Source organism: Strigops habroptila, chromosome 2, assembly GCF_004027225.2.
Source record: "Strigops habroptila isolate Jane chromosome 2, bStrHab1.2.pri, whole genome shotgun sequence".
Lineage (NCBI taxonomy): Eukaryota > Metazoa > Chordata > Aves > Psittaciformes > Psittacidae > Strigops > Strigops habroptila.
This window is the reverse complement of record NC_044278.2, coordinates 44,725,105-44,744,156: the sequence shown is the minus strand read 5'-3', so window position 1 is coordinate 44,744,156 and position 19,052 is coordinate 44,725,105. Positions and strand designations below refer to the sequence as shown.

Below are 19,052 nucleotides of genomic sequence, written 5' to 3'. Positions count from 1 at the left end.
CTATTGCCATCTCTGCTCATGTTTGTTGATTTTTATAAACACTATTCTTTTGGTTGCTTAAAAAAAACACACTTGAGAAATTCCTGTAATCACATAGGGTGAGGCAGTAAATTATAACTGAATGATGTAATTTTCTAAAGGACATAATTTTATCCATTTTACAAGAATCTTTTTGTGTACCTATGCTTTGTGTCAATTTTTCCTTGATATGCAAAAGAAAAAGGAAAAACAGTACTAACAGAAACCTTTGAAGTAAAATAGGGACAAATATTTGAAGATTTTTTTTTTTTTTTTCTTTTCCTCACGTGGCATTTTCAAGAACAGCATATAGTTTGGCAGGATGTGTTTCTCTTTCTAGGGAAGAATGGTTATAGTTTTGAGATCTTGAGTTGTGCTGAGTAGCACCTTTGTCCTTGAGTATTCCCATCATTAACATAAAGGATCTTTCTAGAAAACAATGGAGATGCATTACTGCTCTAGAAAAGCACTGTTATATGTACTATGTGGACACAATGGAACAATAGGGGACCTCTATCCTTTAAAAGAGATAAAATTAAATGCTTTCAAATCAGGGAACTCTTCTAGTGTGATACTGCTGATGGGAAACATCAGGTGCTACAATCTTGTGACAAAACCTGGGAGAGAAATCTCTGGGTGGCTAGCAGAAGGGCTGTAAGAACTGCTCAGCTCCCACATGGATACCCCCCTCTCATCTGTGGCTAAGCAGACAGACAGTAAACCACATGTTTTCTCCAGATGCAATTTCCATGCGTATTTTGAGGTAAAGGACTGAGATCTAACGTAAAGTCATTCCCATCTCCAAGACCGCAGATATGCTTTTACTGTGGACAAGTATCTCCTTTGTCCTTTCTCTCTATATATATTTATCTAAAAAACAAATAGAAGAGACATAGATTGAGAAATTTTTGTTTTACCCTTATTAAATGGTATTAACAGGTTTGTACATGGAGAAGAGAGATATTTTGCTCCATTTTAGAAACATGTAATGACAGAGTCTGAATAATCAGTTTGTGTACATCCTTTTGCACAGTGGTATCTGTTGTATACTTCACTGAAAAACAGTGCTTTTCTTACAGTTTTATAACAGTTTTATAACATAAAATGTTCATAACATATGTGCTCAATAAGCAGAGGTAATACCAATACTAAAAGAGAATTGACTTGTGCTTTTGCAAATTTGCTGGTGCCTCAAAATGTAAAGTGAAACATTGAGGCCAGAATCTTTTAGTAGAACAAGATAATGAGATGCTTAGTAATAAATGTACTTCATGATATAAGCTAGTAGTAGGAAGTAGTAGAGATCAGAATGGATATTGTGTTCCATAAAAAGCACAGAATATTTAGTATTTCTAGAGTTTTTTTCTTTCCTTGGTGTTCATTGAGGTCTCAAACATTGAACCAACTAGTAACAGCTTATCTACCATGACAAATACATTAATTGGATATAAGAATTTTCCATGCTTGGAGTTGGATATTGAGCTATTGTCTAAGGAGATTTCCACATGTCTAAGGAGGTTTCCACAGTCAGACTGAACATTATTTTCAGTAATGTCCTGTTTCAGACAGGGTTTTTTCTGTCTTAAAAAAAACTTCTTGAAAAAAAGCTGTTTTAGAGAATGACAATTCTATTTTGGAGAATTGCAGTTTGGCCTGTTTTGGAAGAGCAGAGAACCAGATCCACAAAAGAGCTCCAGAAGGACTTTAACTAACGAAGTCTGAATTTGATCAGTAAAGAACCTTTAAGGTTCTCACAGGTGTGAGTTTTCACTGTTGAATTCCCTCACTGCTCACAGCTCTGCTTTTCTTTTTGTCTCCACTTGTGTCCATCTTCTCAGGGCTTAGAAATGTGATGTCTGTTTGCTTTTCATGTCAGTACTTGTTTGAAACTTCAGGTTTGGCCTGAACCCGGGACATGCGCACAGAATTATTCAGTGTCCTTGTATCCATTTTAGCTTTGGCATCACTGCTTCACTAGTAGCTCATGCCTAAAGAATACCATTTAGATAGGATGAGGTCCTCCAAGTAAACCTAGACAAGAATGTCCCTCCCTAAGGAGAAACAAAATGTTACTACTGCAACTCCTCAAAGCACCGATTGTCTAGTCTTATTTTTGGTGTTGTTTCACTTTGCATTATTTGAATACATTGTTTGTTGTTTGTTGTGTTGGTTTTTTTTTTTAAGATAGGGAATATGTCATGTATAAATTCTTGGTTGCTTAATTATGACACCATTAACTATTTTAATGAGGAAATACAAGTGAAATGTTTGGGTAACCTTTTCTTCCATATGTGTGTTGGTGAAGTCTTTCTGTTCCCATTCTTCATAGAGCCATTTGTGCTTTAGATACCGTGAGCATTCAAAATTCTATAGGACGTTTGGTAGCATATCTTATATAACTCTTTCTAAGACTGTGACCCAAGAGCTTTCAAAACTTAATTGCCAAAACAATCACATTCACTGTATGCACGAGGGACAGCAGCATATGGCAGAGAAGCCACGTGGACTACATTTCTTGAATGGTGCAGAATTGCTGTCCGTGTGAGGCAACAGCTCTTAAGTCCTACATTTCTTTCAGCGTACTTAGCCATTACTTCGAGAATGAAAATACAGCCTTTTGATGGTTGCTGAAACGTCTACAGATTTTTCTTTTCTTTCATGTGAAATAAGAATGTAAAGCTAATGGATAAATTTGGCTCATCTGAAAAGTGGTATATGCACACTGTCTAAACATAGGTATATTACAGTTAGCAGAGGCTTTTGAGGGCAAATACAGTGTTCCTTTTCTGAAAAACCTTTCAAAAGCTTAATTAGCCAAAGCACCTAGAAGTAGATACCAGAAGTCAAATAAGCTAAATTCATGCACCCTCTTAGCACTGTTCTTTCATAGTGCTAGTAACTATTGGTATTATTACTATAGTTAGAGTTAATAATTATAACAATAACTTAGTAGTAACAATATCATAGAATCGTAGAATGGTTTGAGTTGGAAGGGACCTTAAAGAACACCCAGTTCCAACCCTTCTGCCATGAGCAGGGACACCTTCCACTAGACCAGGTTGATCAAAGCCCCATGCAGCCTGGCCTTGAATGCTTCCAGGGATGGGGCATCCGTAAGTTCCCTGGGCAACCTGTTCCAGGGACTCACAGCCCCCATAGTAAAGAATTTCTTCCTAATATCTATATCTACCCTCTTTCAACATAAAGCCATTACCCCTTGTCCTATCACCCATGTAAAAAGACCCTCCCCAGACTTCTTGTAAGATATCTGGGGCAGCTCTAAGGTCTACCTGGAGCCTTCTCTTCTCCAGGCTGAACAACCCCAGCTCTTTTGGTCTCCCTTCATAGCAGAGGTGCTGCAGCCCTTGAACCATCCTTGTGGCCTCCTCTGGAACTGCTCAAGCAGGTCCACATCCCTCTTGTGTTGGGGGCCTCAGAGCTGGATGCAGTACACCAGGTAAGGTCCCATGAGAGCAGAGCAGAGGGGCAGAATCATAGAATCATAGAATCATAAGGGTTGGAAAGGACCTGAAGATCATCTAGTTCCAACCCCCCTGCCATGGGCAGGGACACCTTGCCCTAAACCACGTGGTCCAAGGCTCTGTCCAACCTGGCCTTGAACACCACCAGGGATGGAGCATCCACAACCTCCCTGGGCAACCCATTCCAGTGCTTCACCACCCTCACTGTAAAGAACTTCTTCCTTATATCTAATCTAAACTTCCCCTGTTTAAGTTTAAACCCATTACCCCTTGTCCTACCACTACAGTCCCTAAGGAAGAGTCTTTCCCCAGCATCCTTATAGACCCCCTTCAAATGCTGGAAGGCTGCTATGAGGTCTCCACGCAGCCTTCTCTTCTCCAGGCTGAACAGCCCCAACTCTCTCAGCCTGTCTTCATAGGGGAGGTGCTCCAGCCCTCTTATCACCCTCGTGGCCCTCCTCTGGACTCGCTCCAACAGCTCCATGTCCTTTTTCTGTTGAGGACACCAGAACTGTACACAGTACTCCAAGTGAGGTCTCACAAGAGCAGAGTAGAGGGGCAGGATCACCTCCTTTGACCTGCTGGTCACGCTTCTTTTGATGCAGCCCAGGATACGGTTGGCTTTCTGGGCTGCAAGCGCACACTGCCGGCTCGTGTTAAGCTTCTCGTCAACCAACACCCCCAAGTCCTTCTCTGCAGGGCTGCTCTGAATCTCTTCTCCGCCCAACCTGTAGCAGTGCCTGGGATTGCCCCGACCCAGGTGTAGGACCTTACACTTGGCTTGGTTAAACTTCATAAGGTTGGCATGGTCCCACCTCACAAGCGTGTCAAGGTCCCTCTGGATGGCATCCCTTCCCTCCAGCGTATCAACCGAACCACACAGCTTGGTGTAGTCGGCAAACTTGCTGAGGGCGCACTCAATCCCACTGTTCACGTCGCCGACAAAGATGTCGAACAGGACCGGTCCCAACACCGATCCCTGAGGGACACCACTCATTACAGGTTTCCAACTGGACATAGAGCCATTTACCACAACTCTTTGCGTGCGGCCATCGAGCCAGTTTTTGATCCACCGAGTGGTCCATCTATCAAAGTGATGTCTCTCCAATTTAGAGACAAGGATGCCATGCGGGACAGTGTCGAACGCTTTGCACAAGTCCAGGTAGATGATGTCAACTGCTCTGCCTCTGTCCATCAGTTCCGTGGCTCCATCACAGAAGGCCACCAAATTGGTCAGGCAGGATTTCCCCTTAGTTAAGCCATGTTGGCTGTCACCAACCACCTCATTGTTTTTCATGTGCCTTCGCATGTTTTCTAGGAGAAACTGTTCCAAGATTTTGCCAGGCACAGAGGTGAGACTGACTGGCCTGTAGTTCCCTGGGTCTTCCACCTTCCCCTTCTTGAAAATGGGGGTTATATTACCCTTCTTCCAGTCATCAGGAACTTCACCTGACTGCCAGGATTTTTTGAATATGATGGACAGTGGTTTAGCAACTTCATTCGCCAGCTCCTTCAGGACCCGTGGATGGATTTCATCAGGTCCCATGGACTTGTGCACGTTCAGGTTCTTAAGATGGTCTTGAACCTGATCCTCTCCTACAGTGGGCCTAAGGTCTTCATTCTCACAGTCCCTGCATTTGCTTTCCAAGACTTTCGTGGTGTGGCCAGAGCATTTGCTGGTGAAGATGGAGGCAAAGAAGTCATTAAGAACCTCAGCCTTCTCCAAATCCGTGGTAGCCAGTTCTCCTGATAGCTTCTGGAGAGGGCCCACATTGTCCCTAGTCTGTCTTTTATTTGCTACGTATCTATAGAATCCTTTCCTGTTATCTTTTACATCCCTTGCCAAACTTAATTCTAGCTGGGCCTTAGCTTTCCTAACCTGGTCCCTAGCTTCCTGGGCAATGCTCCTATATTCTTCCCAGGCCGCCTGTGCTCGCTTCCAGCTTCTATAAGCTTCTTTTTTCCCTCTAAGTTTCCTCAGCAGCTACTTGTCCATCCATGGAGGTCTCCTGGCCCTCCTGCTGCACTTTCTTCTAGTCGGGATGCAACACTCTTGAGCACGTAGCAGGTGATCCTTGAATATCGACCAGCAGTCTTGGGCCCCTCTGCCCTCTAGGACTGTATCCCATGAAACCTTACTAAGGAGGTTCCTGAAGAGGCCAAAGTCTGCTTTCTTGAAGTCCAGGGCAGTGAGCTTCCTGCATGCTCTTCTCACTGTCCTGAGGATCTCAAACTCAACCATCTTGTGATCACTAGAGCCAAGGCTGCCCTGGAGCATCACATTTCCAACCAGTCCCTCCCTGTTGGTGAACACAAGGTCCAGCATGGCACCTCTCCTCGTCGGCTCCTCTATTGCTTGAAAGAGGAAGTTGTCTTCCACACAATCGAGGAACCTCCTGGATTGCTTGTGCCGGGCCGTACCGTCCCTCCAACAGATGTCAGGATGGTTGAAGTCCCCCATGAGGACCAGGGCCTGCGAGCGTGAGGCTGCTCCTATCTGTCTGTAGAGCGCTTCATCCACAGAGTCCTCTTGATCAGGCGGCCTGTAACAGATCTCCACCGTAATGTCCCCCGTTGCTGTTTTCCCTTTGATCCTGACCCACAAACACTCTGTTACCTCATCACCTGTCCCCAGACAGAGTTCCATGCTCTCCAGCCTATCACTGACATAGATAGCAACGCCCCCTCCCCGTCTGCCTGGACTGTCTTTTCTAAACAGCCTGTAACCTTCCATTCCGACACTCCAGTCATAGGAGCCATCCCACCATGTTTCTGTGATACCAATGACATCATATTCCCGTAGCCTTGCACACATCTCTAATTCCTCTTGCTTGTTCCCCATACTACGGGCGTTTGTATAGAGGCACCTTAGCAGAGCTCCAAATGCAGCCGACTCAATGGCTGGGGCAGCTGGAACATCTCTGCATCGCTCCAAGCACTTATTACAGGTGCTGGCAACTGACCAGGAGTGTTGGGATGGATCAATACTCCCCTCCCCCAACACATCTAGTAGTAGTCACAGATTAACACTTTCAGACACAATTAGTGATTCTGGTGTTGGATGGGCTTCCCTTAAGACAACAACTTTTTTTTTTAAGAAGGCACAGAGAATTTGCTTTCCTAAAATCATGTTCTTTGTGGATATTTGAGCTTTGAAACCCCAAAACTTTTGGCACCAAAACTACGGGTCTCGTTGTAAGCATTAGTCACATGCTAGTACAGTATTTTCATTTCAGCTCACAGAGATAAGCACCCACATTCATACTTTGATCAGATGAAGCATCGTTCATCATTAGTATTTCAGAATAACTAAGCAACAAGAGTCAGAGGAACAACTCTTCTGAAAATTTAATTGATATTGGTACAAGGCATTTAAATATGATTTTTTGGCCTTTCACTTTGTTTTTTTCACACTGGGGTTTCTAATTGTGACATATCTGCAACACGTGGTTTTGTATTGTGCTTGGCCTGATCACTGAGGTATTTACCAGATTTTTAATTAATTTTGTTTCACATTGTGAAATTTCTCTGGATGCTTTTTTTTTTTTCTTTGTCTGATGCTCAGGGGAAAAAAAGCAACAAACAAACAAGAGAAAATAGCAGATCTTGCTCATTTCCCTGTCTTTGCTTTTGTTTTACAGGAGACACATGAAATTGTGGCTATCAAGAAATTCAAAGACAGTGAAGGTAACCTTTTCTGCTGCCTAATCTTTCATGAAGATAACTACATTGTTAATATCTCTCCAGTGAAAATAAGAGGTCTCGTATATCAAGACATGATTTAAAGATGATAATGATCTATTAGCTCTGTGACTGTTCAAGGCACTTGATCCTTCATACCTGCCTAGGGACTGCATTATACACTCCAACTAGATAACTACCTTTCTTTCTTGGTCCATCCATCTTAATATGGCTGAGATTGCAGTGTCATACACAGTAGTAAGATCTACCACTTGAAGAGTGGATGTGATCAGAAAATGGCAAAAACCCCTTGTAGTAGGGCTTCCAGAGTCTTTGGGCTTTATCACCCTTCATCTATGGGAGGCGACCTAAATGTTAGGGGAAACTGAAGGCGTGAATGAAGGAAACAGAAATCACTGAGAAGTTCAGTGGTATGAATTGGAAACAGGGAGCTCTCAGGGATCTGTGGGAGGATTTGAGGGAGCTGGGTGGTGAGGCAGAGGCTCTGTCCTGCCTTCAGCAGATTGCACTCTTCACAGGAAACTTGCTCTTTGCCTCCTCACAGCAGCTTCCGTAAACCCTCCAGTATTTCTGAGTTTGCTGAGAGGGGAGAAGAGCCATCTCCTGCTAGGCTTACTGTTGCTGGCAAAGTGGATGGCGCAAAGCAGAACACATAGAAATTATTGCAGGGCTGCACATGCTTATTCCTCACGCAGCAGTAATAAACCCAGAGATTTGTATAACGCAATACTGGCTCTCTGACCTGAGCATGTTGGAGGACAGTGAATCCTAGTATCCTATCATAGGCAAAATTGGAAATCAACCATGAAAGCAACTGCCTGCCTTGCATACATCAGAAGTTAATCCTGATCCCTAATGGCCTAGCAAAACCAGAAGGAGAAGCCAAGTATGAAGTAATAAGAGGATTCATCCTGGTCTGAGGCGAGGCAGCTATGATTTGCCATATACCAAGGCTTTAGCTGAAAGCTAGTGATGTGGTTTAAAGAAACAGCAGTCACTTCATTTTAGCAAACTTTTCTTTTTTCTTATTGTTATAGGATTGCTGTTGGCCGTGGAGGTGTGGTTACAAGGACTGTAAATTTCAGTCAGTTAGATACAGCAAAGTCTGATTTGTGTCTGTTTTATGCAATGCAAACTCTATGCTTTGCAGCTGATTTTCCAGACACTTGAAGAGTATATTTGATGAAATTTGTAGCTCCGCTATTCAGAAATCCATTTTAAATCCCTGCTAAAGAGTGTAGATGTTAAATTAATTGTAGTGACCATTTTGACCAGCTCATGAGAGTACTTCAGAATTGCTTTTTGGAACTCGATATGGCTATTCAGTATAGATTCTAGGCAATAAATCTCAATATTAAGCCCTAAAAAGGATTATTTTATTAGCCTGTCTGCCAAAAAATGAAAATAAAAATGCAGCATTGCCATTAGGTCTGGCTTTCCAAGAGTATTACATAATACTAGTTATGTATGACTGATGAATGCTTTTCAGAGTTGTAGCTAGTTGTTTACAAGTTTCTGGAAATACGATAGTTCATTTGATGGATTTGATTCAACCGATTTCACATCTGCCTTGTTGATATAGTAATTAATTAGAAATCTGAATATAACATAATCGTTTCTATTGCCATTTTTCTGCCACTGAATTTTTGCTGCTATCTGACATATGCATGCTAAATGCTCTGGAAAGAGTGTCTCTAGTTAGAAATGAAATTATGTAATCAGGCTGATGCAAGCCAACACCGAGCACTCAGTTTTAAAATGAAATTATTTAGATTGTGCTAAATTATATATTTTTTAATCAAAACATTTGTGATGATAGTATTTTCTTTTGTTTCCCCCCTGCTACATGTCACTTTTTTTTTTTTCTCTCTCTCTTCTGATGATGATTATATGCATTTGTGTGACCTGTGTTATTCTCTCTCCACTGCAAACCTGTTTTTGCATTCTGCTTGCTTGGAAAAACAATTTCTCTTCCTTGTTTCTTTTTCCTCTGTCTCTTTCTTTGTGGTACATGACCTGCAAATATGATTTAGCTTTGAATTTATGCAATCATATCCTATTTAATATCCCTCTGTTGTGGATAACAGTTCTAACAGATTAAGAACCCTGCTCCTACATGTGTATGGGCAAATTTACTGAATTGATGGATTTCATTTTGTGAAATTAAAAATGAAACCTAATATAATCTGGTTTACTTGATATTTCGTTGGTAGTATCCTTTAGAACCCAGTCAGTTCAGGGCCCTTGATAATAGGCAGTGTACAAAGCTTTAGGTAAACCACTCCTCTTGAACAGCTTTCAGACAACTAAATTGTCAAAACAACAGTTAAATTTCTTGACTCCTCAGAATCAGATTCAAGGCTTTGTTGAGCCAATACTTGCTCTACTGCCCTCTGTGGCTGCTACACTGGCTTGCATTGCTGATTTTCTATTGAAAGCCTCATGGGGAATCTTGCAGGACTTACAAATCTGTGCCTTGATCTTAAAGTTTCTCATGGCTTTGGGAGAAAGATTTTTAGAATCAAATAGATTTCTTTGACATTGTTCAAACATGAGCTTTACATTCCAGTGTTTCTGCTGAGGACATATTAACCTTGCCAGTGCTTAATGTGTGTGACATATTTGTGGGGTAGAAGATGTGTCTGTACACATACGTGCTTATTTTTTGAAGCGTATTAGTGATCGTCATAATGAAAAAGATAGAAATGCAAATGATTTGTTTCTTACAACATTTTCTGCCACTGAAACCCTAGAACGTAGTGATGGGAAGTCTGTGAGGGTTGTATAATGGAGAGAGTTACCTCTCTTCCAGTGCAAAAGCATCCAGGCAGCAGAGTCCAAATTAGAAAATCAGCCTTTTTCTCTGTAGTATCTAGAAACAGTACTGGAGTTAAAATGAAGTTTTATAACACTTGTTACTTGGGATTTTGTTTTGTTTTTTAAGAAGTTTTACTGTATCACTTTTACTTTGCACTCTAGAAAATGAAGAAGTCAAAGAAACCACTTTACGAGAGCTTAAAATGCTTCGCACTTTGAAGCAGGAGAACATAGTGGAGCTGAAGGAAGCCTTCAGAAGAAGAGGAAAATTATACTTAGTTTTTGAATATGTGGAAAAAGTGAGTTGAGTTTGTACTATCCTTGCCACAGTTATATCATCAATTTACTGGAAAAGTCTTTAAAATTACCTTTACTTTTAAAAATTAAGCTATTCTAATCTGTAAAAGGAACAGCAGAAACTAATACAATCTGAATTGTTGTAATTAGACATTTATGTGAGAAAGCAACACTGATAACTTTACTATTGTTTTCACTTGATGTGTTCATATAAAAAAATAGTTCTTGCATATATGAAAGCGAACATGTTCAAATTATGTAGACTGGAATGCATATCACATGAAAAAAAATTACCTATCCAAACTGTTTAGTCCTGTTTAATTGTAAAGCTGATTAACTGTCCTGCGTTATGTTGTGTAATGAATCTTGACGTAGTCTTTCAAAACAAGATCATAGACTTTTGACCTTGGAATCTGTTTCAACTTTCTCCACCTTTCCTTGTTTAAAATAGGATATGTGTGCATATTTCTGTAACAAGGCCACTATCAATAGTTGCTTAGAGGGATTTGGCAAAGATCACTGTCATTATCTCCAATCTTGACCTCATTTGAAACGATTCCAAAATTTCCTTAGATTGGCCTACTACTGCCAAGCACCCTGGTCTATTTCCAGGGAGAAACAACCTAGAACAGATTGGTCTTTTTTTTTTGTCTTTTTTTTTTTTTCTTTTTGCAATGTTCGTGACAAAGGTAGGCCTTCCCTCTGTGTTCTAACCATTTAGCATTTCTTCATGGAAAGAATTAGATGATATTCAGATACACACAGTAAGAATAAACACAAACTTAAATATATGTATCTCTGTATCTTTCATAAGATATTGCTCCCTTGACTGAAATAGATATTGCTCCCTTGACTGAAATTTTCATTTAGTATCTGTCAATGTGATGTTTCAGTTTAGCTGAGTGCTAGACCTCTTCAGTCAATTATCTCTTTTTTAAAGATTCCTCACCCTAAATACTGTGTCTCCTTTATGCAATTAACAATTTATTATGTGGTACAACTTTATTGCATAATTTGAGGTGACCAGTATTAGCTCACAGTTTGGCCAAAATCAGTTTTGTTTTTCACCAGCAGCTCAGCACCTTCCGATGTGGTAGATCATAGAACTAACATCCAAAACTTGGCTTGTTCCACCTGTGTTCCTTGTAACTGTTCCAGACACGTGGAATGTCTTTGACCACACACCAATTTAGAACATACATTTAGTTTTCTATTATAGCTGACTTGGCTAAGCTCTCCATAGTGGTGGGTTGGAAGAGCAGCATAAGTGAAAGACATTTAATTGATCTGATAAGGAGTATACTTCAAATATAGTTAGTATTGGTAAGAAACTAGGCTGCAATATCTAACGTTATTTGCGTCAGAATAAAAGAATATAATGATAATGGTGGAAATCATGTATAGTCTGTGCCTAATGTAGTTTCTGTGTTATAATGGTTGCATTTGTTTTCAGTTAAACACTGCCATCCACAAGCATTCCTCATTTTCAGATGTGTCAAATAGTTTCTTTGAAGACCGGGATGATTTCTGTTTTTTTGGATGAGGGGAGAGTAGGAGGAATTAAATAAAATGTGCTAGAGTAAGCTAATTTTTGTTTTAACTGGTAATGAGCACCTTGTGTCCTTTAGGGAATCTTAGCTCTGCAAAACTCAAATCCAGATTACTTAAATTCACCTTTAGTCTAATCTTCTTTATTCATCATCTCCTTAGTTAATGTCTTTATATAGGATTATGTCTTGCTGTGTTGATGCTACTATTTTGGTTCCTATTTGTAACACTAACTTCTTGACTTATCAAGATCCACACGCTTTATGTGGACAAGAGTCTAACTAAAATCAATGTGATTCCTAAACAGAAAATTTTCTTACTCAGATCTGAAGTGTATTTCTAAGGAAACTTACACTCAAGCACATGTTCCAGTATTTATTCACAGATTTTAAAACTTAGATTTTTTTTTTTTTTCAAATATTGTCAGTCTCCATTTGTTTCGTCTTATATGTGTGTTCATTAAAATATTTTACAAGAGAAACCTCAAAAGAATGTATTCTACAGCTGAAGAAAATATTTGTCAAAGACAAGGTAAATATATTTTAAATGAAAAATCTACAGATGCTCAAATCCATAATTAAATGAGTTGTGTACAGCAACAGAGCCAAAATACTTATCTCTATTTCAGTGTTCAGTAAATAAGACTTTTCTCTCTTCAAGTGGGCTGCTGCTGCTCATTATTCAGTCAGGATTCAGAGTGAAAAATCCCCTGTACTTCTAATTGTGCAAAATTGGAGACATTTGCTAACATAATGGGAATCTAAGTGTCCTTTTTCAAAGAGGAAATTTGTTGGTATAATCAATCTATTTACTTCCCTAGGTATATCCATAAAGAGTTAATATGGCATAGATACTGTAGTGCAAATATGTCCAAGATTCGTATTGCTGTTATATAGCTACAGGATACGTCCTAGGTTGCTATTTTTGCACCTATGAGACATGTTTTATATCTGTTACTCCATTTTCACTAAAAGGCTCGTGTTGCTTTAACTATACCCATTCACATACAGACATGGTTTGTGATTAATCATGGCCCAGTCAAAGCAGTAAACTAGCTTAATAATGAAGAAAACAGTGTGTTAAAGCACCACTGGATATTTACAAAATTCTGTGCTCTACTAAAATTTTCATATAGCCACACTGACCTGCTGGTTCTGTTTGAGCAAATTTTTGTAACGAGGACTGTTTAGAAATTTTAGCGTAAGTGGTTTGATTACAGTCTTTCAAGGACTTGTGGTATATTTGTGTATATAAACCCGTAAGGATTGTGTATATAAACCTTTAAGGATTATAATCTTCACAAGTGCTTTCTCTAGAAATAGATCAGGTAGTAGTATACTTATGATTAAAATACTCTCCTTTAGTGTTTAACTATTGATTTTTTCATAGCCAGGCTCAGTGGCCTAAGTACGTTGCATCAAAATGCTGAAAGTATGTTATCTTCTAGCAACTAGAGTACAACTTCATATTAAATAATGTGTGTTTTAAACATTTAGAATATGCTTGAATTGCTAGAAGAAATGCCAAATGGAGTTCCACCAGAAAAAGTGAAAAGCTATATCTACCAGCTAATTAAAGCAATTCATTGGTGCCATAAGAATGATATTGTTCATAGAGGTAAGTGTGTAGTTCTCTGCATGGAAATAAGCCCCAGGTAGGAACTTGCTTTCTAAAGGGAAAGATGTTTCAGCTTGAAGTAATTTGCATTTAACATAAATATAAGTAATTGCTTTATATCAACAGAAAAAAAAAAATCTGTAAATTTGACTGGCTCTTAAGTCTGTTGCATGACTTCAGATAATTTTAAAACTCAGTTCATCTACATGTAAAGTTTGCTGTCCAGTCTTTAGGATATGGTATAAATGTTTTATTATATGCATAGTGAAGTGAAACTCCAGTACAGATGTTACTGTAACAAAAAGGAAAAGGAATTTTTTTAAACATTTCATGATGCTTAGTCATTTCACTTTTGAATCTGGTAGTAGAATATTAGGAGAAAAATAACTTGAAACTTAAAGCTTGGTCCACCCTGTGTTTTACATCTTAAGGCAGTTCCTCCCAGCTCCCATGAGTTTAACTCTGTATAATTACTTTCTCCTCTAAGCTTCGAGCACTTAGAGTGTACATATCTTGATGTGTCACTTTAGGTAGTTTTATGTGCTTTATCCTGATTTAATAAAATTGTATTTTGCTTTGTGGCTTTCCAAGAGTAACATTTCTAATTCATGTTTCCAATCAATTAAATTTCCCATACAATATGCTATTTATATTTAAGATTGATCAAACATAAGCAGGAGTCTGAAAATGTTTTGTAAAATATACTTAGAAAAATATACTATACATGGATACCACAATATCCATACAGGAATTAAAAAAAAAAAAAAACTTAAAGCTCGAGAACACATTTTTGTAAACAAAGGACAAGAGGCAATCAAGAAGATCATCATAACTGAAAATGTTGAGCACAACACATGTCTTATTGGTTAAGTGGGTGATTAAATGTCAGTTCTTTGTAGTATTTTGCAATATGCTATATTCTGTATATTGGTTTGCTGCCCAGGAATATCTGTAAGCACCTTTTATCTTCCAATATTTTGTTGGGAAACACTTGAAAAGACTTCAAAAGGCAGAAAATTAATTCTGCATGTTCACAAACTGAATAGCTGGAAGCTGTTTCAGCAGTTGCTCTTGTAATGCTTTGTTTATGATTGCATGAAGAACTCTAAATACGTTATAATGAAATAATATTTGTTGACAAAGTTCGAAATTGAAAAGAGAAGTTAACGGCATTTTTTTTTTCCTCCCACTCTGATACTCCAGATATCAAGCCAGAGAATCTCTTAATAAGCCACAATGATGTGCTGAAGTTGTGTGACTTTGGTAAGTTCAGTAGATACCTTGCTTCTTAACCTCCTTAAAGAAAATCTCTTGCAGTGGAGTTTTGCCTTATCCTTACAGGAGTTCTACAGTACGTGCTGTTTAAAACCCTTTTAGTGGTCAGAATTGCTTACTACTTCAGGTTGGTGGCTAGTTCTTTAATTCAAAAGATCACTGGGCTTAATTTTCATGCCCTGTTAAATGCCTGTATTAACATGTAGATAGAAATGCTGCATTTATCTTTTCCTGTATTTGACAAGGCTTTTTACTAGCAGTGTTATTGGCACCCAGCTGAAAAGAGCTCAGACAATAAGCTGATTAGGAGGCTACCAAAACTGTAGGTGTATCTGGCCTGTATATTAAAAGATAATTTTCCCTTGTTTAGTAAAGATACAATAAACTTACGGGTTTCATTTGTTTTTTGAACCACTGGCTTTCAAGGACTGTTATGTGTGTAGTTATAGGTCAACTTTTATGGTTACGTTAATGAAGGAATCACATGTCCGCATATGATTAATGACTGAATGGTTGGAGGGTAGAGTCGGAGTTGTATATGTAATGTTAACTTTGGTGTTTCCTGACCTATAAGTACCTGTTTAATGTCAGCTTTATGGCTTTGAAGAATCAGCACCCAAGCACAAGGCGAATTTTGCCCATGTGAGTAATCCCCAGAAGACAACAGAGCAGACTGTATGCTGTTCCAACAATCTGTATTTTTATTCTAAATGCTACAGAAACACAGAACAAAGTATTTTTCCCTCTAAAAATCTTACAGTTTGGCTTGGTAAATAAAAAAACAATTCCATAATGCTACCCAAGGGCACTTTGCAGTGAGAGTGGTTTGTAAGCTGTCATTTCAATCCTCTGCAATTTTGAATGAAAAGAACTGAAAAAAATAAAAAATAGATTGAAACAGGTTTTTTAGGAACACAAAAAAGGCATTTGTCATTTGCAGTGCTGCTTATTTCTTTTAATCCTAAAGGCATTTTTGCTTAAGCATTCAGAAACAATAAACATTCTAGGAAAAGTCTTAGAAGATTTTGTCCACGTGAGTACTTTGAATTAAGGGCAATTTATTCTGCATTGTAAGGAACTGCACAGCTCTGACAGAACACCAGGGTACTGTGTGTGGTGCACTCAGCACGCCTTTTTGGTATCCACAGACCTCCCGTCTGCAGTGCTGTGGCGACCCTCCCCTGGCAGCTCTGTGCCCAGGCTGCCCTGGCACTGTTGCCCAGAGCTGGTGGGCAGGATTTTTCCCTTACCCTACACTCATTTTCAGGGCCTTGCCCCCCTGCAAAGGGGACCCCTCTGGGGTTGGCAGAGCCAGGGGTCTTCCACTGGGGCTGGTGTAGCATCCTCCTTGCTCCCTCTCCGCACTAGCTTTGAGTGGTTAGGGACCCAATCACTGCCTTGCGCAGAGTTTAACAACCAATCAGCAGGCAGCACCTGCCCCTGACCAATATCTGCTCCAAGCAGGGCTAACAGCATCACAAGCAGGAGCACCCAGTGGGGTCCTTATGGGAACTGTTCACCCTCAGCTCCTTCCATGTCCAGGGGGAAGAGCCTTCCCTGGTCCTCGCCCTCCCTGCCTCAAGTAACATTCACCATTAGAGTTGGTATGTGCCATCAGCTAACAGATCTTTGCATGTGAACTCATGTCAACATCCTCTGTGCAACAGTATTACAGGAAGATATAAAGCTGAACAAATGGTACAGTTGTGTTCTGGACATCCGTTTTCTCACTAGACGATGTGAATTCTACTAGCAGTGACGTTCTGTGTGGTCCGTTGCTTTGCTCACACTGTATGCTTCAGCCATATTTTCCTCTTACTGTTGGAAAATACATGCAATCACAATGTACTCATGGTGAGCAGCACAATCTCAAGGAAAGAAGACTAAATTGTGGGAGTTTCTGTTTTTCTTACTGTTTATGTGTGTTAGTGTGAATTTTGATAAATATTTTAGATTTAGTTGAATTTAAATTTCCAAGCAACTCTTCTCATTTAGGATCAGTTTTAATTTTTTAGTCTTATTGCTAATTGCCATTGTTGCTAGTAGCTTAAGCTATTACTATAAAATGTCTGTCAGAACAATATTAGCCACAAGTGTTTCCTGAACATGTACAGATTAGGATATAAGAATTCACCTTATAAAATGTCTGCCTACCTAACTTTATTCTTATTTTGGAACACAAGTACTTGTCACATAGAGTGTCACATTCCTCATGTGACAACAATTGCAAAGAAGAGGTCTATGCATCCATCCCAATGTGTATATAGAAGTAATTGGATGTTTCCGAATAGCGCACTGGACAAAACAGTCTGAATAGAAAAGTTCATAAATTTTTAACAAGATAGTTCTACATAATCTTTGTGCCATGTGTTCTGTACATATCGTGCTAGATAAAAATGAGATTGAATGTGGTGCTTGCCTGGACACATGTTGTGTGGGTGTCCTTTCTGCCAATAGGAGTGGAAAAAGAGAACAGTACAAAATGCCGATTACAGCAGATACATCTGACTGTTGGAAATGGGCTTTCTGATTAATGTGTTTGCAGTTTTAACACCAGGGTTTCAAAATTACTTGTTTTAGCAATCTCTTAATTTCTGTACGATGCCTAAGCATAGAAATCGTGAAACACAGGACTGGAAAACACCTCAAGAAATCCTCTAGTTCTTCCACCTACTCAAAGAAAGGATTAAGCGTGTCCCTGTCATTCTTGACAGGTGTTCGGTGTTCACTTCGCTTATTCTTGAAATTCTGAATAATGGTGGTTATCTAGTGTTCCTAAGCATCTATTAAAGTACTTACATGTCATTAATGTTAGAATGTTTTACCATATGTCTAATTTAAACTTGCCTTATTTCTCTATAAGAAATTCAATCTTCTCCTTTTTTCCTTACACCTTTTCTCTTGACGTCTCTCTTACCGTGTTCTGAGCTGTTTAAAGTCATTTCTTGAAATTTCTTATTTTGCTTGTTCTCTCTTCTTGCATCACGATGTATTTGCAAATGCTATTGCTTTCACACTTGCTCTCTCCCAGATCATCTTCTGTCTTGATCTTCTAATCTATTCCTTCTCACTGTTTAGAGTTGGGTCTAATCTTCTCCCTCGTTACCTTCTCTTATTTTGTGCCAAAAAAATTGTTCCTGATACCTCAGCACAATTTGGAGGAAGGAACAATAAGCTAACTCCATCACGACCAAAAAAAAAAAAAAAAAAAAATGGAGAAAGTAATTGTGCCCTTAGGAAGGTATTAAGCTTTTTGAATAATTCTGTCCATCATCTTTCATCATGATGTCATAGAGTCGGAGTAGTAGTGAATCCATAAAATGGTTTCTTACATCACCCAACACTGAAGCCCATGACAAGAGATATTCCTTTATATCTTGCCACATCAAATCCATACTATGCCCAGCCTGTAAAGTTAGGGGCTGATTTTTCAGACTATGTTAGCTGCTGGTGGTTTCTGGACATAGTAGCTCCTGACTGTGACAAGATTCCAATAAACTGGCTTAGAGGGAGGAGGATGCATCCTTGACTTGTTGGTTTTTCTGGTGCACATGAGCTCGTGGGCTTCCGGGCTTATGTGTTACATTAGCACAGGAGTTTATTTGTATAATGTGACACCTTTCTTTGTTTCCTACCCTGCCTCGGTTTGGGGCTTCCCACTGTTCATTTGGCAGGCCCAGTTCTTCAGTGTAGTTCCTGGTTATCTTCCCTCTCTCGTGAAAGATTTTTCATGGACAAGATTAATCAGATAGGTCATGTAATTTGAAACAGAAACAGGGATGCCTAACCAGTTCTAAATATAGTAATGTTTAGAAATTTACTCAATCCCAATGTTACAAGTAATAAAAAATTCTTTTCCAGCTTTTCTCCAGCAGCATCAGTAATGTTCATTAGACTTTATGAGAACAAAACAGAATTATTATGATTTTGGAACAACTTTGAAATATCTGTTCCTCATCATACGTGCCTTTTAGTTTACTAATTCTTGAAGATAGGGCTATCTTGCCAAAAATAACAGCTGTAACCTATGCCATTAACACATTTATCATTGTTTTCTCAAATCAATATTCTCATAAGAATAATGGCTGGGCTCCCTCACACAAAGCTGCCAAATGAGATACACTTTCAGAATTAAAAAAAAAAAAAAAAAAAGAAATTTAAATTTAAAAATTGCAACCTTACAACCAGAGTTGTGAGGGAAAAGAGATTTTGGCAGTTTCTGCATAAGAACTCAGATATAAAGAAAAATTACTTGAGTAAAATATGTGCATTGAAGTAGCACTTACTGATTCTGAA

The 19,052-nt window shown here is 39.1% G+C and overlaps 1 protein-coding gene across 3 annotated transcripts in view; it reads left to right on the top strand.

The window, feature by feature from the left end:
• Positions 1-19,052, top strand: part of CDKL5 (cyclin dependent kinase like 5) — a 132,633-nt gene that overhangs the window by 75,616 nt on the left and 37,965 nt on the right. For all 3 annotated transcript variants that reach the window (XM_030476703.1, XM_030476700.1, XM_030476701.1), the window contains 4 exons: positions 7,142-7,187; positions 10,182-10,318; positions 13,361-13,481; positions 14,685-14,744. In XM_030476703.1, the coding sequence (XP_030332563.1) occupies positions 7,142-7,187; positions 10,182-10,318; positions 13,361-13,481; positions 14,685-14,744 (364 nt within the window). The remainder of the gene's footprint in view (positions 1-7,141; positions 7,188-10,181; positions 10,319-13,360; positions 13,482-14,684; positions 14,745-19,052) is intronic.